Source organism: Lutjanus erythropterus, chromosome 4 (assembly GCF_056507025.1).
Source record: "Lutjanus erythropterus isolate fLutEry1 chromosome 4, fLutEry1.hap2, whole genome shotgun sequence".
NCBI lineage: Eukaryota > Metazoa > Chordata > Actinopteri > Lutjaniformes > Lutjanidae > Lutjanus > Lutjanus erythropterus.
The window spans coordinates 24,249,176-24,271,729 of record NC_139320.1 but is presented as its reverse complement, the minus strand read 5'-3'; the positions used below and the strand labels follow the sequence as shown (position 1 = coordinate 24,271,729).

The following is a 22,554-nucleotide window of genomic DNA, read 5'->3' as shown; positions in this document are numbered from 1 at the left end:
AGTGAGAAGCTAAATCCATATTGAAAATTAACTGGAGCTGTGATGCACAAATTAAAACTATTCTCTGTTTAGTAAAGTGTAGTGATGTAAACTGAAATTAATGTCAAGTTGTCATAACAAAGACATCTAAAACAATGTCAGCTTTGCATTAAAGATGACATAATTGAGCAAATGATACTTACTGACAACAAAAATCCATAAAGATTCCTTCATGTTCATGACAGGGTCATGACAGTCTTATGCACACCTCTTCTAATAAAATGTTACCCACAGCATAACTATTATAATTTGATTAGATATGAAATATATTGTGCATTTACCTGCACATTTCCTCTCCTCACTTCCTCTCTGTCTCACACATGTTTTGTTCATGTAGGTGCAAAGTTTAAATGTGGGTAAACTTCCATGATACATGAGTATGATCATGATCTCCTTGTGCCTGCAGCAACGATCACGTTGCACGACTTGGATGCAGCCTATTGTTTATTCATAACCTGCACTCAACAGGTGTCAGACTCCTGGACCTTCATGTGAGAGCATAATGGAAACGCACAAGAGCTGAACTTTAAGCTTTCCAACACAGGAGACACACAGAGGCTGGTTATAAGCTCTGTATGGTTCATGTTACCTGTTGGCACCCACTAGGTGAGTCCAAGAGTCACACACCAAGTGGGAGTTTGTGTGTGTGTGTGTGTGTCTCAGGTGATGAGGGACGGGAAGAGGCCACACCCCTCAGGGAGAACTGACAGGTAAACAAGCCAAGCGTTGCTTCACCAGCTCCATCACAACGACAACACACTCACTAATGATCTCAACAACATCCAGCACGGCCGAGATGGTTACACAGGGTAAACTTCAGATCAGTGCCGCGGAGAATATAGAAGGTAAAAACTTTTTTTTTTACTTTTAAATGGAGGGTATTTAATTTTTAACAACCTGCTCACCAGGGACGTCAAATGAGTGCAAAAAGTTCTGAATTATTCAGGATGAACATGCCAGGGACCCAAGAATTTTAGGCTTATCCTGTTAATCAATGATTAGGGCTGAAAGTAATAGTTATTTTCATAGTTGATTAGTTGGTTGATTATTTTCTCATTTAATCAGTTAGTTCTTTGGTCCATGAAATGTCAGAAAATGGTGCAAAATGTTGATCATTATTTACCAAAGTCCAAAATGACATCCTCAAATGTCTTATTTCGTCCACAACACAAAGATATTCAGTTTACTGTTAGAGAGGAGTAAAGAAAACAGAAAGTATTCACATTTAAAGGGCTGAAATCAGACAATTTGGACATTTTTTAATTAGAAAATGACTTAAAATGATTAACCGATTAATTAATCCTGTCACAATCTTGTCAGTAAAGATCATTTTCAATACAGATTAATCTGTCGGTTCTCCATTAATCACCTAATTATTTGGTCTATAAAATATCAGAAAATGGTGAAAAATGTCAACCAGTGTTTCCTAAAGCACAAGAAGATGTCCTCAAATGTCTTGTTTTATTTACAACCCAAATATATTCAGTTTACTATCGTAACACATTTAAGATGCTGAAGTCAGAGATTTTTGACCTTTTTTCTTAAGAATTACTCAAACCCATTAATCGATTATCAAAATAGTTAGCAATTAATTTATCAATTAATTATTGCGGCTCTAACAGAGATGACAGAATACTATAACACAACACTATGTTTAAATGTATATGAAGCATTCAGTTTTTTGTTTGACTTAGTATATTCATTTTCATTGTATATGTTAAGGATTTTACATAATGATATTACAAGCTTACTGCCCTACAATTGATGGTGTGAGCAGGCAGAGTGTTAGAAGGGCAGAAAAAGAAAAGTACACAAGATAATCATTTAAAGAAAATTATTGAACTTAAATAGAAAAAAAATATATCAAAAGTTGTTTGGCTTTACTTGGCTACATTTCTAGAGCTGCCATCTTTACCGAGAGGCTGCTTGGAGCCCAGAGACACTGAACTGGGATTATTTTTTTTCTTTCTTTTACCAAGCTGTTACTGACACTTTAGACTTCATATGCATGTTCGCAGGTTAATAACAGAACAGCCTGGCTCTGTACACAGTTTACATACTCACTAACATATCAATGAAGATACAAACAACATGCAAGTAAAGTGAAGATGTATAGACTAAAAAAAGTCAGAAACAAAGTAAACATTACATGTATGTGATGTGATGCAGAACAGCATGCTTAACCCACTGACTATATATATGTAAACATATATATATAAAATATATTTGTAATTTTTTAAAACAGAATTAATAAGTGTGCATATGAATGAATGAATGAATATGGATGTTTTTCCCCCCTGCAGGGTTTACATACTGCAGCACTGAGCAGTTTGTTGACTGATTTTGTTTGTTCATTTTTGTTGAGCAGTGCAACAGTAACAGGCAAAAAATGCCAAACATTCGCTGATTCCTGTTGCTCAAATCTGAGCGTTAGATTATCTTCTCTGATTTATCATTACACATCGAGTATCTTCTGGTTTTGGACTGTTCAAATCCAGTTTGTTCTGTCTATTCAACGGTACAAAATCCAAATACAGTCAATTTACAACAGCAAAGCAGAGAAAACAAGCTCAGATTTGAGAGTGAAGTGGCAAATATTGGGCATTTTTGCTTAAAAAGAACAAAAATGGATGAACACAGCTACCACATTGAAGACGTCACCTTTGGCTCACAGAATTTATTTTGTTTTTTAAATTATTTTTGACATTAAATATAGACTACAGTTGGGTTGCACCAACCAATCAGGATTAATTTTTAAAAACAATTACATCCTGACTTAAGTTTAAATTATGTTGCACCAAACTTTCAAACTATTAGTTTTTACCCTAAACCAGTTTATTCAACTTCAATTCAAATTGTAATAAAGTATTAAATTTAAACTTACACTTGTGGCTTTACTTAAAAAATGATGGCCTCTTTGAGATGGATTGAGCAAAATAATCACGTTCCATTAACAGACTGAACCCAGCTGAGTTTTAAGATGTCAGTCAATCTCTTGTTTTTGTTGTCTGATTTTAATCTCCTATTCTATTTTAATTCTTCTATTCCATATTTCTCAATTAATTCAGCCAACATGTTTTTCTCAAAGTATAAGAAATTACAATTTCTCTGCCAAGCCACCATGAGCAAGCTAACAAGGCTAACTAACTTTTTAGCTAGCTGGCGAATAACATAACATTTTGTTAACGATAAACTTTGATTTACTAAACGGACATTAGTTTTTAAATTGTGCAACAGAGCTCTGCCTCATTTACTATCTGGATTTACTCATTTTAAACCTAGTTTTGCTGAACTCTGTTTAGAACTAATCTTATATTGGTAACACTTCAATTTCCAGGTCCCATAATTTCATGGTAAATACGTGGTAACTACCAAATAATATTTCATGGTTAATTATGTGATAATTACCAAGTACAGTTTTCATATAGTGGGTGGTATTAGCCGAGTAACATAATTGAAATTTCTCTGAATTTAGCCATAAATTACCCCCAAATTTCATGGTATTTATGGATAATTTGCATGAAAATTACTCATTATCACATAATTAACCATGAAACTTTGGGGTAGTCTGGAAGTAATTTGTGAGAAATGTTAAATATATTACTTGATCATTACCTCCTATGTTACATGAAATTGTGGAACAAGGAAATTGAAGCATTACATTAAAGATAATAAAAATAATAGTGAGTTACTGCTCTACACTAAATGGAAAAATCTAGACCAGACAGTTTTATATATCCCGTCTGTAACTGAAGGAGAAGACTCCCTCACTGTGTGGACATTTTAAAGATGTTATGTCAGAAGCTCAGCAGCTTGACACAAACACTCTGTGACTGTGAAGTTACGTGACCTCCCGCAGAGATTAATTACATCATCAATAACAAATGAGATCTGTGGATCCTGAGCGCCTGATTGCATGAATGTTTTGTGTCAGCTTTAATAAAAGGTGCTGTCCCACTGGATCATTTTACTGTTTAATTGTGTGAACAAGATGTTCTTCAGTCTGGAGTCAAATGCTCACTAGTGTGTGAACAAAGGTGCTGTAGAAAATATGCAAAACGCTTAACCTCCTCTCTGTGCTCCGGTACGAGCCTGTAAAATGTTTTTCACTCTCTCCACAGATAAAAGCTCAGGCAGACTGGGATGTTTCGGTTGGATGCTGGTCCTCATATCACTCCTCTTTATAATTGCAACCTTCCCGGTCACAATATTTCTGTGTGTTAAGGTGGAGTATAATCTCATTAATGCACTCTACTGATCAGCATGAGAGCGGTATTTGTTTCTGAGAGCAAATACAGTGTCTTTGTATTGAACTTACAAGGGCAGGGGTCTGAAACCTTTAAGATCAAAATTCTCTCTATTTCTTGAGGTCTTTTTTTGATTTGGCATCCATACCTTGTGTATGAAGACTCAAGAAGACTAGGTACCGTCAAAATTTAGAGGAAAAGGCACCGAACCACAGACGAAGGCTATAATGAACCTTTTAGTTGACAAAGTCTTGGGGGGGGGGGGGGGGGGTCTGTGAAAAAAATGTTGCAAAAACTCAACATTTCAAGGCAATAGATTTTTGTGTTTTGAGCCCAACTTAATCCCTCTGTTTTGAAATAAATTTTAAAAAGTTTTGCCAACCTATAATCTTTAGTTGACATCATTAAATTTTCTTCTTTTAATTAACTTCTAGAAAGTCAAATAAACAAAAAATGTCTGTCAGAAGTTGGTCACAGTGAGCTATGAACCTGATTTGTCATTTTGGTCAGATGGTTTCAATTGAAAATGTTAGAATTTTAATTATTCACTTTCACTTCAGTGAATTTAACCGTTTTTTTAAAAAATACAAGTTCTTTGGGTTTCTGCAACTCAAATATGTAAGTTTAATGTTGTCCCATGACACATTTGGACTTGTCTCACAGCACACCAGTTGGAAACCACTGCATTACAGTGATGCATTTAAAGTGCATTTAGTTTACTGATGTGGCAACATATTTGTTTTTGGTCTTTCTTATGTTCTCTGTTCTTGCTGGATGTGTTTCTAACATGCAGATAGTGAAGGAGTACGAGCGAGCTGTCATATTTAGACTGGGCCGGATCTCAGACAGGAAACCTAAAGGACCAGGTTTGTCATTTAATGTGTTACACTTGTTAACACTGTGGAGAAAAATGAACACAAAGTGGTTCATAAAGTCAGCTTAGACAGTCCAGACTATGATCAAATGAAGCTTCATCTGCAGCCTCAGGAAATCACACAGCTCTGTTTTCCCTCCACAGTCGAGCAGAATTGGAAAACTGTTACAGCCCAGCTGGATTGTGCAGTTTGATGTTCTGTGAGTGACGCATAGGGGAGACTGGGGATGGTTGCAACACTTTGTGCATCTCTCTCAGCGACTCAGATTATTTGGACTAGACCAACCAAAACTTTATATATTAAACTTTCATCTGTCTGGTACTTACTCATAACATTTTAAAGGCATACTGTTCACCAAATTTAATTGAAAGGAAGAAGTCAGATGTTGCAACTGACCCCAACCCTGGGGACAGTTGCAAAATGATCAGGCAATGGACGAACATATTAAAAATACATTTATCTTTACTTTTTGTCTCAATAACCATAGTAATTTGAAAATGTGCATTGTTTGACAAGAAAATTATAATATTTATTTACACAATAACATTATAGGATTTATTAATTCAGCAGTATTTATCAAATAACAGTCACTAAGTTTTGTTTGGTTTTGGGCAGAACATATACCTTGAGTCAATGTGCAGATGTTACAGATGTTATTCAGTCCCTGTCAAGTTATACTTAAAAGTCATGTACAGCTTCCCCATTTGAGAGGAATGGAGTCATCTACCCAGAGGCCTAACCGACAGTTTGTTTAGTTCCACCAGTTCCACTCGTCATTAGCTTTAGTTGTTAGCCATTAGCCATTCACCATGAGGTGAAAAACCTTTAAATGAATTATAGAAAGACAGAAAATGAAAAATATTTTAAATACTGCACATGCTATATACATTATTGAAGGGGAAAAAAGTAAATGTAAGCAAGTAACAGAATAAAAATCACCTATCAAAACCTATTAAAGTGTCTTATCTACCTTAAATTATGCATTAAATGCAAATAAAGTTACCTATTGCTGCTTCACATCAGGTAATATATGAATTTTGCTACATTTTAAAATTTTATAATCATATGAATTTGTTGTAACAATTTAGACAATATTTGTTTACCATGCTTATTTAAATTAATATAAAATTCATGTTTTAATTATGCAATGCTTTTAAATGTCTTTTTACACCATCCAATCATGAATTTCAACAGCTGCTAAAATCACAGTACAGTTAACTTGTTTTATCCTTTAACCATTAATTTTCCGAATTTGTGACCAAAGTGAAGCATTTTAAATGCAATTTATAAATAACCAACAGAGTAACATCATACCATAACCAGCTTCTTCTTATTAAATATCACAATAATAAACCTCCACGAGCATTCAGAGAAATAAACGAGCAAGCCACACCAGAGTCAATCAACAAGCCACGTGTTGCTAGGCAACCGATTTGTGGCTAAGCTAGCGTTAGCACCAACAATTAGCTGGCAGCAATGAAACCCCGCAGCAAACAGTCTCGTTTTTAAGTCCGCCGTCTTACCGGCTGCCTCTGTAGAAGTCTCTGCTCTGCACAGGCCCACCGCAGGTCACAAACGAGGCAAGCGAGGAAACACACTCTGTTTCAGTCGGCGTTTGTAATTTCACTTCTGGTCGTCTGCTGCTCCGAGGCTGTGCGCCACTTTTTATGGTCCGGGCAGCACGCGGGGCGATCGCGGAGTCGTTCCGTCCGGCCCGTTGTCCCAGTTGTCCGTGTGGAAGCGGATTCTTATCGTTTGTTTATTTATCCTCCACTTTAGGAAGTTAGTTTTCCTCTCCCTTTAGGTTCCATGATTATTTAACTCTCAGTAGTTTGACTACACATTCTCTGTATTTCAGTATGAGACAGGATTCATAGAACAATTTGCAACACAACAAACTTTTGTTCAGCGGTAGAAAGAGTAAAGTCCTTTTACATTACCAAAATATTACTCAATATTACTGTCTTGGTGAGTTTGTACTGTTGAGTGTTGAGTAAATAAGTTAAGAAAGAGTGGACCCAAAAATGCAGACTGGAATAGAGGGGGCAGAGTTCAAAGTGATTTAACTACAAACAAAAAAAAAGAAAAGCCCAGGCTTATGAGAATGACGTGGGCATCCAAAACACAAAACTAAAGTTGCAGAATTCCCAGACAAGGTTGAAAAATCCAAAAACACAAACAAACACCGACAGGGCTCAGGACCTCAACACAGAAGACGACAACGAACTCACCATGCACAGAGAAACACAGGGACTGAATAGACAGAACTAATGAGACATAGGTGGGCAAACAGGTGAAACACATGACAATCAAAAAGAGTGGGAAAAGAACAAAGACAGAAAGTAAAGAATAGACACATGAGGAAGAACCAAAACTACAAAATAAAACAGGAAGTGACCAACAAAATTTCCAAACCATAACAGCGTGGTCTGTTCTGATATGCAATTAAACACATTGGTGCAACTGTCCCCACCTTATCAGTCATGACAGAACATCTTGTGTTAGCGAGACACACTAGAAGTCAACAAAACAAAGAAACTAAGCAAGAGTTGATTAATTTGTTTTAGAAAAGGACAGTACAGGTGGACAGAAATACAGCTCATGAAAAAAAAAATACTTTCATACCTCCAAACTTGCATACTTCCACTTGTTGCAACCATCCCCTGTTGCAAACACCCCCAATCTACCCTGCTTCTCTGTTGTGTTCAACAAGAACTTCTACAGTATAGGAAGTCTAAATAAATTGCCAAAACACTTGCTGACTGTGATTGATACAAAAACTAAAAGCAGTATCTTAACTTGTTTCCAGGTCTTTTCTTTGTTCTGCCCTGCACTGATAGTTTTGTGAAGGTCGATCTGAGAACTGTGTCCTTTGACATCCCTCCACAAGAGGTGAGGTTTTATTTTCATTTGTACTATTTACACCAAAAGAGGAACAATCACTTGTCTATCATCTTCCTGAGTGATTAAAACAGTGGCAGCAGCATCATAACTGCAGCTCTTTACCCTGCAGATCCTGACCAAAGACTCAGTGACCGTGTCCGTGGACGGTGTGGTGTACTTCCGCATTTACTGCCCCATCTCATCTGTGGCCAACGTGACCAACGCACACTCGTCCACGCGTCTGCTGGCTCAGACCACCCTGAGGAACGTACTCGGGACCAAGAACCTGGCGGAGCTGCTGTCTGACAGGGAGGGAATTTCAGTCAGTATGCAGGTGAGGACACACTGTGGAGGGCAAGCGAGAGAGCGTAACAATAAAATTATTTTAAAGGGACGGTTAAACGTGAAATCAAAAACGACACCTACATTAGGTAAAATATGTGGAAGCGACAAACATATAGGCAGTGCAACATGTTTCAAAGTTAAACCGTGATTTAGGCGGGTATAAGAATGAATCGTTGTTGGTGCAAACAAAGATTTATTTTGGTTTAAATATGAGGTGTGTTGCACCAAACTTTTAAACTAGCTTAAAGGTGTGATTGATAACATTCAGCCACTAGAGGTTGCGCCCGCGCCACCACGTTCCATTCTGTTCCAGTGGAACCAAACATCATGCATCTTACACAGAGATAAAAATAAACATTCATTTTGGACCTGTCAAAACATTTTAAGTTATTAGTTCACAATTTAAAACAGAGAACATGAAGTTTCTAATTGTGCAACAGAGCTCTGCTTAATTTTAAATATGGATTTACTCATTTTAATCCCTTTTTTGCTAAACTTTGCTGAAACTTACATTAAATTAACCTTTGTTGATGCAACCCAGTCTTAATTTATTAGGTCGACTATGTCCATTTGAAGCCAAACACTGACTACACGACACTCTACCTGGTTAGACTCCACATATTCCTCATATTCCAGACTACTCGGGGCCAACCTACGTCATGCTCTTGGAAAGCCAAACCAAAACAAGAATGGACAGATAAGAGCCAAGGACAAACACGGGGCACAGAGACAGACATCTCTCCCCCTTCACCTGACCCTCTGCTCCACATCACCCAAGGCATTCAGAGGATGTCCCTGTCCCAGTCAAGGACCCAACAACCTCCCTCCTGCCCTCCACCACAACCACCACAGAGCCAGCGTCAATCCTCCCCACCACCACCGCAACCACCATGGAACCAGCATCAACCTTCCCCTCCTCCACCACGCTCACCAATCAAGCTCACGCTGAAGCTTAGTCAAACTGACAAACTCTTAGATAGCAGCCCCAGACCCAATCACCCAGCTGCCTGTCAGAGATGAGACAGACCCCATGCCGCTTCCTTAAACATACCGGCAATCTTAAATAGCCGGTGGCATGGTCAAACACATCTTGAGATTGAAAAGTATCAGCCAGAGGCGTGTCCAAGGTCTGTCATTCCTGTTTAGACTAGCATCAGGAAAAACAATGTGCAATGTCGAGCAGTATTAGTAACCATTTACAGGCCACCAAAATATAGTGCACACTTTGTTGATGACTTTTCTAGACTATTGATTTCAACTGTGTTGTTATAGTGGTGATTTTAATATTCATACTGATAATCCCAAAAGAACTTTTCTACATCCTGGAGAAATTTGGACTTTCCCAGCATGTAACAGATCCAACACACAATAAGGGACATATTTTAGATCTAATTATTTCCAAAGGGCTCAACATCTTTGAGGTCGTGGTGACTGATGTTGCCTTTTCTGATCATTACTGTGTTTTCTTTAAAATGGCCATCTCCGCTAACACCAGTAAAACTACAACAGAGGTGATCAGAAAACGCTATATCAACGAAAACACCTGTACACTATTCACCCAGGATTTTACACCTACACCAGCTCTGCCCTCAGTCTCTGTCGATGATCTGGTTCATAGTTTCAGCTCTAAAGCTATGAATATTATGGACACTATTGCTCCTATGAAGGTCAAAGTTGTCTCTGGTAAGAAAAAAGCACCATGGAGGAATGCCACACTGATAAAAGCTCAAAAAAGAGAATGTAGAAAAGCAGAACGCAGGTGGCGACAAAACAAACTCCAGGTTCATCATGACATCTATAAGGAAAGTCTGCGCATCTATAACTTGGAGCTAAAAAGGGCAAGGCAGTCCTTTTTCTCTGAGATTATCAACAAAAATAACAACAATGCACGGACCTTATTCACCGTTGTTGACAGACTGACAAACCCCTCAGCGTCAGTCCCTCCTAAACTGCTGTCCACCAAGGGATGCAACGACTTTGCCTCTTTTCTTACAGACAAGATTTTAAAGATAAGACAGACAGTCAACACAGTGGCTATTTCACCTATTTCACCTGTGCCTCATAACACTGCTCCAGGTAATTTAGCACTTTTTTACCGCTTAGATTGTGCAGCTTTGACAAACCTCTTTTAAAAAAGCCTAACCTGGATGCCTCAGTAATAAACAACTACAGGCCCATATCAAACCTACCTTTTTTAGGAAAGATCATTGAAAAGGTTGTTTTTCAGCAACTTAATGCCTTCTTGGTGCAAAACAATTTCTTTAATGTCTTTCTATCTAGATTTCGAGCACATCACAGCACTGAGACTGCACTTGTAAAAGTTCTGAATGACATTCATCTGAGCAGTGATGCATCAAAGATTTCAGTTCTGGTATTACTGGACCTCAGTGCTGCATTCGACACAGTCGACCATAAGACTCTGCTCGACAGACTTGAAAAGTCGGTGGGACTTTCTGGCACTGTGCTAAATTGGTTTAAATCTTATTTACAAGACAGGGATTTCTTTGTGTCACTTGGCAATTATGAATCTGTGCGAACAAAAATGACATGTGGAGTTCCTCAAGGGTCCATTCTTGGGCCTCTTCTGTTCAACATCTATATGCTCCCTCTTGCTCAGATTATGGAACATCACAACATCTCCTACCATACTTATGCAGATAACACTATATAACAGTGTCACCAGATGACTACAGTCCCCTACATCTGTTAAATAAGTGCATTGATGAAATCAGTACATGGATGTGCCAGAATTTCCTACAACTAAACACAGACAAAACTGAGATAGTTGTTTTTGGCCCTAAAGAACAAAGATCAAAAGTCAGTGCTCACCTTGAATCCATGACACTAAAACCTAAAAATCAAGCCAGAAATCTTGGTGTCATTCTGGACTCAGACCTAAATTTCACCAGTCACATAAAGACAATTACTAAATCAGCCTACTACCACCTAAAAAAAATAGCAAGAATTAAAGGATTTCTGTCTGGGGAAGATACAGAAAAACTTTCATTTTCAGCAGGCTGGACTATTGTAACGGTGTCTTCACAGGTCTGAGTAAAAAATCAATCAGACAACTGCAGCTCGTCCAGAACGCTGCTGCCAGAATCCTCACCAACACCAAGAGAGTGGAGCACATTACACCAGTGCTTAAATCACTGCACTGGCTTCCTGTGTGTCAAAGGATAGACTTTAAAATCTTGTTACTTGTCTACAAAGCACTAAATGGTCTCGGGCCTAAATATATCTCTGATTTGCTTATACGTTATGAAGCACCAAGACCCCTCAGATCATCTGGAACAGGTTTACTCAGTGTTCCCAGGATCAGAACCAAACAAGGTGAAGCAGCCTTTAGTTTCTATGCTCTCCACCTGTGGAACAAACTTCCAGAACACCTGAGGTCAGCTGAAACTGTCGGCTTATTTAAATCAGGTCTTAAAACATTACTGTTTACTGCAGCCTACCAGTGAAGTGGATACGTTACATATTTTTAGGATAATCTGTAGCTATTGTTTTTATATTTGTCTGCTGTCGCTTTTGTTTTGTTTGCTTCTTTCTTTATATGCATTTCTGTAATGTTTTAAACTATTTATTGTCCTGCTTTTAGATTTTGTTTTTAATTATCTCAAATGCAATTTTAATGTTCTTTTATTGTTTCTATTTTAATGCATTTTCAAGTTCTGTAAAGCACCTTGAATTGCCTTGTGTATGAATGGTGCTATATAAATAAAATTGCCTTGCCTAATGATTTGTTTGCGTTTTGACCAGGTGCACAATTTATACATTCAAGAGGAAAGACGTCTGCAAATATTTGTCTTTTTACACATCCAGCAGACTTAGAACATCATTAGTATCATATTTCTAACCAACTGGTGAAAATAGATCCAAAGTTCACTCTCCCATTTAGTTCTAAAGTGACAGAAAAATATCTAGATCTTTCTGAATGGTTTCTTTCTTTTAGCCAGTTGTTGTGAACTTTGTCAGTCCTGTTTCTGGATTCCTCAGAGCCTGTTTGCAAAAAAACTGCTGTCTCATTCTGTAGAAACAGTAATAATAAGAGCGATGACACTGAACCAGACAGCAAATGTACCACAGAACCAAAATCATGAGTTAATAAATGCTTAAACCTCTGCTGTTCATCCTTGTTAATTATGTTGGCAGGGTTAAAACAGAACTGATTATTGGAGCTGGCGCCAAGCGTTTGTTATTGACTCCTCCCCTGCAGGAAGCTCTGGATGAGGCCACTGATCCGTGGGGTATTAAGGTGGAGCGTGTGGAGATCAAGGACGTGAAGCTGCCTCAGCAGCTGCAGAGAGCCATGGCAGCAGAGGCTGAGGCCAGTCGGGAGGCCAGAGCGAAGGTGATGGAAGGTTTAATTTAATTTCCTCTTGTTAGACTCTGACGGTGAAGAGGAAGAAGTAGAGATGATGAGAGGGAAATAATGTGTGTATGTGTGTTTCAGATAATCGCTGCAGAGGGAGAGATGAAGGCCTCCAGGGCTTTGAAAGAAGCCTCTCTGGTGATCGCTGAGTCACCCTCTGCTCTCCAGCTGCGCTACCTGCAGAGCCTCAACTCCATCGCAGCAGAGAAGAACTCCACCATCATCTTCCCTCTGCCCATCGACCTGCTGCAGAGCTTCATGCAGAGGAAGTGATGTAAATACAACAAGAGCTAAACTAAAACAGATTTGCACTCTTGGTAATTTGTTAAAAAAGATACTGTTAGATCGCCTACTGTATGGTCCAGGTTCACCGCTGAACTGAGTAACACTTTAGTTGAGGAGGTGTGCATAAGACTGTCATTACACTGTCATAACCATGACACCTATCATTAACATGAAGAAGTCAGTGCTATAACCTGTCAATGTCTTTGTTAAGACCACTTGACATTAACCAAGACATAAATGTCTTTGGGAATACAGTACCGAGGTGGTTTTCTTGCTTGGTTTGGCTCCTGGAACCGCGGGGCTGAGTCAGCTGATTAGGTGGGTAGCTTCATGGCTACAGCAGTTAGCCCACTTTAGCAACAAGCAAAGTAGCTAACTGCTGTCTGTCCATCAGCTAACTCTGTAAACTAAAACCACTTTGGTACCGTACTCTGTCATCAAACTGGCCTTATAACGTTTAATGACATCTTTATGATAAGTCCAAAATGTACCACTTGACTTGAGGTTTAGGAAATATTCATGACACATGAACAGCCAGTGTTAAAACCAACCACAAATGACAGCTAAATGTCATTGATAATTTCAAGTTGTCTTAACTAACACATTTTTGTCTTAATGTCATGTTGTCATAATAAAAATATGTTTGTCTTAAGTTATGTCAAGATGTCATAATCATTACAAAGACATTATTGGTTTGATAATGTCAAGTTGTCATTTAAAAAAAAAACATTTTTGTAGTTAATGTCAGATTGTCATAACAAAGACATTATTGGCTTGACAATGTCAATTTGCTGTAACAGTCTTAGTTAATGTCAAGTTGTCATAACAAAGACATCTCAAACAATGTCAGCTTTGTGTTACAAATGACCTATCTGATCAAATGACCCTTAATGACAACAGTCACAAACATGCATAAAGATGTTATGACAGGTGTCATTACATGGCTATGATAGTGTAATGACAGTCTTATGCACACTCCTTCAAATAAAGTCGTACCCTGACCTGCCCTCTGTACTGCGTTAGCACTTCTTATAGAGAGTTTTCTATTTTTTACTAAGATAAAAGAGCTTTATCATATTTGCTTATTTAAGAATGCAAACAGAATATTTATGTATTAAAGATTTATCCACACCAACTCTCACATTCGGACACTTATTTTCTTATTGTGATTTAATACTTAAATACAAAGTGCAACATATACAGTATAGACATTAGTGTCTCATCACTGATCACAATATTTTAACCAACTAAGCTACAGTTGCAGTTCTGGAGGAGGACAAATAAATAAATCAATCAATCAGTGAAATGCACAATAAATGTAAAAACAAAACAAAAAATAATGCACAACGACCGTATAAAGACATGCTTTCATACATCCAGAGCATGAGTTTCTGAAATACTGAGTACGATCTTTACAACAGAAGTCCTGTAAACAATCAACAGAAGAACCATCACACCAGCCTTCTTTAACATCGGATGTAATCTGTAAACAAAACCTCTTTATTCTAGTGTCGAACAAACATTCAGCAAATGAGTAAGAGGGTCATGTCCACGGGACACAGAGGCGATCAGTGCAATCGGGGAACCTGATGGAGAGAAAGATCATTTCCACTTTCAGAACATCAACCTGTTGTTCTAAAGTCAGACGCTCGCCTACAACCAAACTCCTGTTTGAGCAGATTTACACATTTTAGAACGTGTGTGTGTGTGTGTGTGTGTGTGTGTGTGTGTGTGTGTGTGTGTGTGTGTGGGAGCTGATTATCAATTATATCACATTATTATAATTTATCAATATTTAATCTATTTTTACATATTTTCTGACTGCACTTTGCTCTTTACACTCTTAGAAATAAAGGTGCTAACTAGAACCAGAAAGGGTTCTTCAGGTTGTCCTTTTCAGAGAGTTCGACCAAGAACCCAACATAAAGGGTTATGCTCAGAACCACTTGTGAAAGGGTCCACCCAAAAGCCCCTATGAGAGGTTCTGTGGAGAACCCTCGTCCTGAATCTTTCCACCTTCTAAGGGTCCTAACAAGAATCTATACAGGAGGTTCTCCCAGAACCTTTTTATGTTCCAAGGGTTTTAACTAGAGTCCACTCAGGGCATACTATCTAGAACCATTTTACGTGTCAAGGATTTTATCTAGAACACAGGGGTTCTACTGAGAACCTTTTATATTCCAGGTTTTTTTTTTGAAAAATACACTCAGGGGGTTCTACCAAAAACCTTTTTATGTTTCAAGTATTTTATCTAACATCCACATGGGGTTCTAACAAGAACCTTTCATATTATGGCACAAAGAGCCTTTGACAAAAGAGTCCTTCAAAGATTTCTTGAAGAACTCTTTCTTCCAAAAACGGTTCTCTGGATGAAAAGGGTTCTTAATGGAACCCTTAGTCTAACAAAGAACCTCTGACAAACCCTTTCTTCAAACAAGGGTTCTTCAGAACCAAGTGGCGCTGGGTAAAACCTCAGCCATTTCACGAAGAACCCTTGTGGAACCCTTATTTCTGAGAGCGTAACACAGTTAAACATATTCTGTACATTCAACTAATTCTATACAAACACTATGTTAAAAAAACAGACAGTTGATCTGAGTGGTTCATTATGTAAACATGAGAAAATAAAGAGAACAGTTAATACAAAAACAGGTTATGGCAGTTGTTTCCCTTTGATGACTCATAATTCTCCTCAATAACCTGAGATTATTCTCTACAATGAGAAATGAGGTAACAGCGAGCAGATTTTCACGATTCTTTTCGATTCAAAACAAGGTTTGGACTTTTTCCAAGAGTCAATTTAATCGGCTGAATGTTTGGAAATCATATTAGTTTGTTTTTTCCTTTATCGCACTCGCTCATGAGGTTTTCTGTGGTGAAATTCAAAACTCACAGAAAACAATCAGTGAATGGAGAAAAGGATCTGAGTCAGCTGCTGCAGGAGCGATGATAAGGTTCACTTAAAGAAAGACGACGTGCGTAAACCGTACAGACGTGATGAACAGAGGTCAATGTTGACGAGAACTGCAACGTCTGCACCATTTATGTCAGATTCTGCAGCATTTAAAGGGACAGTTCGGATAATTTTAAGTGGGGTTGTATGAGGTACTTACTGATAGTGTATTACGTACAGTAGACGCCGGTGGACACGCCCCAATTTGGGAAAAGAACACAGTTATCCCAGGAATTTCAGGAAAGAAACTTTTTTTAAGGGCATAACTTCAGCTAAGCCCTGGTCATTTCATGCAACACTAAATGCAACAAGAATTATGCATATATGTGTTCCTAACCTGACCATTATTGTGTATTATTTTGATCATTATTAAGACAAAAGCACACAATTTATACCCATTAACATTAGAATTGATAGTCTCGACTGCGACTGCCAGAGTCACTGTCTGTAATTTATCTTCTGAGACTAACAACCTCATGATATTTTACAAATCTTCATTTTATAAACTAACAAAATTTGTTAAAACAAGTCATCTGCAACAGAATGACTCTGATGGGACAAAAGGTGTTAGCGTACTACCTAGAATAGAGGCACAATCCCACAAGGTCAGACTCTGAGTATGTATGTGCGTTTTAATAATAGCACTTTGTGTTAATTAATAGGCTGTGTTGTGTTTTACCAGTGCACAGCACACACACACATCTGCTGCATGTTTTATGACCGCAAAGTGTCGGCCTACACTTTTCTGAATATATATCTTTATATGTTCTGTGTTTAAAAAAGATAAATAAACCCTACTCCATATAAAAAAACATCAATATCGATGTTGTATTTTGCACTTCATAATACACCGCACATTTTGAATGGGAGATGCTGTGCAGAACGTGCAGAATGTGATTTGACATGGTCTTGCTAAAATACGTCCCTGAAAAAAATGTCTGGATGGCAGCATACATTCCTCCAAAATCTGTATTTACTGTACCTTTCAGTATCCTTTACAGATGTGACAAAACTAATTTGAATGTGGACTCATCATAATACTTGCGGATTGTGTCCAGTAGATGGTGGAGAAACTGCTGTTTTATAAACCAAATATTGTTCTCTTGCTCTCAACCAGACTCCTTTGGTCATTTTACCTTGCAGGACACAGGAGTTGCTCGTCTACCAGTGCCTTCGTTTGTGTTACTGTGCGACTTCAGTGAATCCAAATTAACCTTTTAAAACACAAAGTCGCCTAATAACACAAATAAACTAGCAGATCCGGGCAGCAATCGATCGGCAACTCCCATGTTCTGTGAGGTAAAAATCACTGACTTTTTCTATGGAGTTTGGTTGGTTTGGAGGGCACGATATTTGACTTACATAATGGCAGTTTCTCCATAGAGAAGGCCGCCTCTCTGTTTCTTCAAACTGGTAGTGTGCTGACCGCCATCTACTGAAGCTAACACACTGATGATTGACAAATACCACATACACAGTAACCCCACATCAAATGATCTAAACTATCCCTTTAACTACAGATATGACAGCTACAGTACATGATGAACCGCAGTGTTTCTCGATTTCCTCTTTGGTGGTTTCTACAGATCCTGCTCTTTCATTTTATGGGAAATGCTTATATTTTCTAAACTGACTGAAGGTGAGGGGCAACGTCTCACATAAAAAATAAGAGATTAGTCTTAAACGTCTCACACACTGATTGATTTCTTGGTTTAATTTGAATAAATCCTGCTCGATCTTATTGTGTTGCCCCTTCACCCTCACCTGCTCCACATCGTCACACTGTAGGCAATCCTAAAATAAAACGCATCATAACTGGAAGACAGAACATGCTTTAAAGAGAGCAATACATGTACAGTTTTTACAAATTATAATCATAGTTACACTGTGTTGGCAGTTCAATGGATGTTGTAATCTTACATTTCGGGTCAACGCTGATATCTTAAGGAGAAAGGAGGATGGATGGTTGAGGTTAGATGGGTAGATAGTTCATCATACACTCCTAATATATGAAATATTTCAGCATGGGAAGGTAAACATGCCCCAGAGAAGAAGAATCCACACTTTGGGAGTAAATTTTCTTCCTCAAAGTATCGCCTGTGCCTTCATAAACGTTGCTGGTGGGAGAAAAATGGACAGCAAAGGCGCTTCTTGTGTTCGTTGTTGCACTTTTGTCTCGTACATCCATCGTCCTGAGCGCTGGATGAGAAGGTGGGGATGTAGACGGAGGCGAAAACATGGAAATGAGGCACCGCGACTCTGATCCTGCTCCTGACCAGGTCTGTCATCTACTGCAGCATCACAGCACGTCTGTTTGGTGGGGCGTTCGGGTGAAATAGAAAAAGAGGAGGGCAGAGATTTCCCTTTTTGAACAATAAGAGGCGTCATCATTAATACAATCCTTTAGGTCAGAGATTAAAATTCCTGCGGTTGGACTTTGGAAAGAAACGCCGAACCTTTTACTTGAGAGGAACATTCAAAGAGTTTTCTAAAAAAAACAAAAACAAAATCAGGGCTTCTGGCGTCACATAAAAGAAAGCGTTTGATACAAGAGCTTCCTGTTTGAGAGGGTCACTGATGGTAGGAGTGAGGGCGGGCGGGGGAGCCCTGTCCGGAGGGGGGTCGATGGATCGGGGAGGAGCTGGGGGACATGCGAGGGCTGAGCTCGCCTGTCTGAAGGCGCCACAGCAGCTCCTCGTTGGTGCGACTCAGACGCTTCTTCTCGTTGCTCTCCTTCTCCACGTGCACCTGCAGGTTGGCGTTCTCCTCGGAGAGTTGTCTGAGGAAGAAGAAGTGGGAACAGGAAACAAGTCAAAACATAAATTCCATGTATGACTGCTGCTGCAGTCCTTTCAGAGAGTCAGAAAACTCCAGCTGCAAGATCGTAGATTAAATTACTGTTGGATATGTTCAAAGATTTAGGTGGCCCACTGCCGTAATTCCCTAAAATTGTTCTCCTAAGACCTTTGATCTTTGGGTTATATTATCCGACAGTAGATATATATGTAGTCAGTGTTTTACCTACAGTAGACGGCAGCTGGCACACACCCCGTTTGGAGAACAGAGGGGAACACCAGCACAGAAGCTAAGTAGTATTCTGCTGTGGACATGGTCAGCAACAAAAGGTATTTTAGCCACTTTAAAAAGGTCCACCTAAAAAAATCAGTATCAGTTTAAGTTATTTCAAATACATTCACAGCTTTACTTTGCTGTCAGACAGCCTTTTCTAGCCAAATATCACCCACTTCAAACCAACCAAACTCCAGAGGTATAATCACTAATTTTACCTTGCAGAAAGCAGGAGTTGTTGGTCTACCGCTGCCTTGAGCTGTTAGCTTGTTTGAGTTATTGTGTGACTTATGTGTTGTAAAAAGATTGTTTGGATTCACAGAAGTCACACAAAAACATAAACCAACTAAGGCAGCAGCAGATAAGCAACTCTCCTGACCTGAGGTAAAATTAATGATTTTGCCTATGGAGTTTGGTTGGTTTGGAGAGAGCGATATTTGGCTCATATTATGGCAGTTTTCTGTCAGAAAAAACTGTCTGATAGCAAAGTAAAGCAGTGAAAATATTCAAAATATAGTGTACACTTAAAATGATATAGATTTTTTTGGGCTGAACCCTTTTTAAGTGAGTAAAATACCTTTTTTTTGCTGACCCTGTCCACAGCAGCTCATTGTTTTATTAATCCTGCTCTCGCCTGCTCCTGGTCGATTTCTGACCATTCACTTCTGCACAATAATAGTTTTCCATTGATTTCCTGTCATCATCTATCATATCATATCATCAGGAAAAACAGAACTTTTCTGTGGTATCAATAAATGGATGTAGACTTGTTGGTAATAACGTGGTGAAATTAAATTCTAGTGCATAATAACACACATACTTATTACAATTATTCAGTTAAACAGGCAATAAAATAAATCTGCTCACATCTGCTCCCTGCAGAGATCATACATTTGATGTAAACAAGTTTTAAAAAATATGCAAAGGGAGGAAGAGGAGCAAGTGAACTATGTACAAGATAAAGGAACATCTATACCACAATACACTGACTATCGATAAGAACCTCATACAACCCTACATCAAATAATGTGAATTATACCTTTAATGTTATCTATGTGCCTTCCAAACCCATCTAAATCCATTTCTACTGGTTTGAAGGAGGTTTTAAATCTCTAGTAATCATTCGAACTTCTCTGACCTGGACACAGCGACGTTCTTGTCTATTCTCTCCTTCAGGTCCTCGTTCTGCTGCTGTAACACCTGCAGTCTCTCCTCCAGGTACACGTTCTTTTCAGCCTGCTCAAAAACACAGCAGAGAAGGTGCACAACATTAAATTCTTCAAATGATTTTAGATGACAATTTATTACAAGTATAACAGACTTCAATGATATGGTTTTACAACGGAGGCATTTCTCCTGCAGCTTACCGTGGATGTTAGAGCAACTTCTATATGTGGGTTTAATATTTTTTACTTTTCTTTTTTTTTAGTTGCTGAACAAAAGCAGAAATTTGAAGCCTACTATTTTCTCCAGTTCTGAGATCTTCAGGTCCTGTTGGTGAATTTGTTGATTCTTCATCTCCAGAACTTCTTTCAGGCTCTTCAGATCCTCCTCGATGTGTTTATATGGAGCCAAAGCGTCCTGGCAACAGCAGATAACATCAGTGAAAATAAACTAAACATCTTTAGGAGGAGTAAAAAAAAAAAGTGATAAAAAAGTTTTATCGAGCTACTGTCACCAGAACAGTCAACATGATGTCCTGCACTGTGTCATGCAGCGGTTACCACTATCTGCTCGTCTGTGCTCCGACGCAGAGCCTCTTCAAAACGCTTCGCTCGGTCTCTGAGGCTGCGATTCTGAAACGTCAGCGTGTCCACCTGATCCTGCAGACCACACAGATATTCACCTGTTAATTACTGTCATTAAATACAACACGTATCAGACCATGTACCTGTACACTGTAAACAAAAATCATATGGAATCAACTCTTTTTTTTTTTTTATTAAATTTATGTAAATATAGTAAAAACATAGTATGGTGAGGTGGTGAGGGATCATGGGAGTTGCTGTCTTCACTACCATCGCTGATAAAAATCTATCTGACATGAGTGAGGCAGAAATTGATGATGAGATAATGTTAAAGTTTTATTCACATTTTGTTTAGTCACTAAAAAAAAAAACCCAACTCTTTAATTATATTTTACACAAACAATAATTAGGTCAATAATTCAGTTAACAGAGATAATATAAAAAATATTCAAACAATAAATGATAAATAAAAAGCTGAACAAAAAGAGAAATATATAAAAAATAATAATAGGGTAACATGAAACATGCCAGGGATCAAAATCCTTAATAAAAAAAAATAATAATAGAAGGTTTTACTTTCGCAAGTTTACATTTATGAATGTAAAACTTTGCACACAGTAAGATGAGATTATGTTTAGTCATCTTTAGTCACTTTCTTTTTTCAGTCTCTGACGTATCCAGGAAATGCTGTTTCCTTTCATAAATTACAGATTTCTCTGCGTTTGAACATTGTTGGAAACATTCGTTATAGTGTAACATACATCTCATAATATATAAGACATATAGTGTTTTCAGACATTTTAATGCAGAAATGTTATATATCATAGCTAAAGTTTCTAAAGAAACATGATCAGTATATAAGCAGACTTCTCAGCACTGTTTGAGAGTTAATACTCACCTGAGACCTTCTTTTTTATAGTTTGAGGAAAATATATATGATGGAATCTATGAGTTGTTGTTTGTCTCCAACACACTTTAAGATAAATAACACTGATTTCACAATAAAACACAGTGAACCATGATGACAGTTAGTCATCAGTCACTACATCCTTACACTAAATGTAATAAATTCACAGGGATCCGTTTCTATTTTAATTGAACAAAGTGGCTCTAGTAGGAGCAGCTGCAGCTGTGATTTCTTTGTGTGAAATTAATTAAACTTAGAAATCAAATTTAATGTTCATCATGCTTCAAACATATATTCTTAAACAGAGCTGTTTACCTGCAGTGACAGTCTGATCTTTTCAAACTCTTCCTCCAGAGACTTTGTCTGCTGTTCATGAGCCATCTTCAGATCTGACACAACAGATAACAGATTATTGTCATCATTATTATTATTATAATCTCTGTTGACCTGCAGCAGAGTGAGTCTACAGGTTTTAAAGTCTTACTCTTCACAGTCCTGGCGTGCTCCTCCTGCAGAGTGGCCAGCGTATCGTTGTGAGTCGTCTCCATCTCCATCAACGAAGCCTCGTGGTTTTCACTCATCTCCTCGATCTGATCGGACCAAGAGTCAAACAATAAACAATCACAAAAATATCTTAATGATACCAACTGTTCACTGTAACACACACACACAATGAAACTCCAATGAAAACTGGAAAGACTGAAAAATTTCAATAAAATTTTAAAATGCTTTGAGAACCAAAACCAATATTTCATTCATATTCTTTGTATTCAGTTGGAAGCACCTTTGCCTACAGGTAAATAAGAAAATGTGTCAGGGGTTTTTTGT

At 38.1% G+C, this 22,554-nt stretch overlaps 2 protein-coding genes across 2 annotated transcripts in view; one reads left to right on the top strand and one right to left on the bottom strand.

Moving 5' to 3' along the window:
* Positions 1 to 333: 333 nt before the first annotated feature.
* Positions 334 to 13,081, top strand: stoml3a (stomatin (EPB72)-like 3a). The gene is made up of 7 exons (XM_084717399.1): positions 334 to 884; positions 4,161 to 4,264; positions 5,080 to 5,152; positions 7,971 to 8,053; positions 8,175 to 8,378; positions 12,609 to 12,743; positions 12,846 to 13,081. The coding sequence occupies exons 1-7, from the start codon at positions 806 to 808 to the stop codon at positions 13,035 to 13,037; spliced, it is 870 nt and encodes a 289-aa protein (XP_084573525.1). The 5' UTR covers positions 334 to 805; the 3' UTR covers positions 13,038 to 13,081.
* A 4,247-nt stretch (positions 13,082 to 17,328) lies between these two features.
* The window catches only part of mtus2b (microtubule associated tumor suppressor candidate 2b), a 51,589-nt gene continuing 46,363 nt past the window's right edge, over positions 17,329 to 22,554 (bottom strand). Inside the window, exons 10-15 of the mRNA XM_084717398.1 lie at positions 22,211 to 22,316; positions 22,042 to 22,115; positions 20,796 to 20,894; positions 20,533 to 20,652; positions 20,210 to 20,310; positions 17,329 to 18,781 (exon numbers count right to left, since the gene is read on the bottom strand). Of these exons, the coding sequence (XP_084573524.1) occupies positions 18,574 to 18,781; positions 20,210 to 20,310; positions 20,533 to 20,652; positions 20,796 to 20,894; positions 22,042 to 22,115; positions 22,211 to 22,316 (708 nt within the window). The 3' untranslated portion in view covers positions 17,329 to 18,573. The remainder of the gene's footprint in view (positions 18,782 to 20,209; positions 20,311 to 20,532; positions 20,653 to 20,795; positions 20,895 to 22,041; positions 22,116 to 22,210; positions 22,317 to 22,554) is intronic.

Bases quoted from the DNA above. Each gene is read 5' to 3' on its own strand.
- stoml3a (XM_084717399.1), top strand. From the start codon at position 806: ATGATCTCAACAACATCCAGCACGGCCGAGATGGTTACACAGGGTAAA. The intron at 885-4,160 runs GTAAAAACTTTT...CTCTCTCCACAG, and splicing joins TGCCGCGGAGAATATAGAAG to ATAAAAGCTCAGGCAGACTG. The intron at 8,379-12,608 runs GTGAGGACACAC...CCTCCCCTGCAG, and splicing joins GAATTTCAGTCAGTATGCAG to GAAGCTCTGGATGAGGCCAC.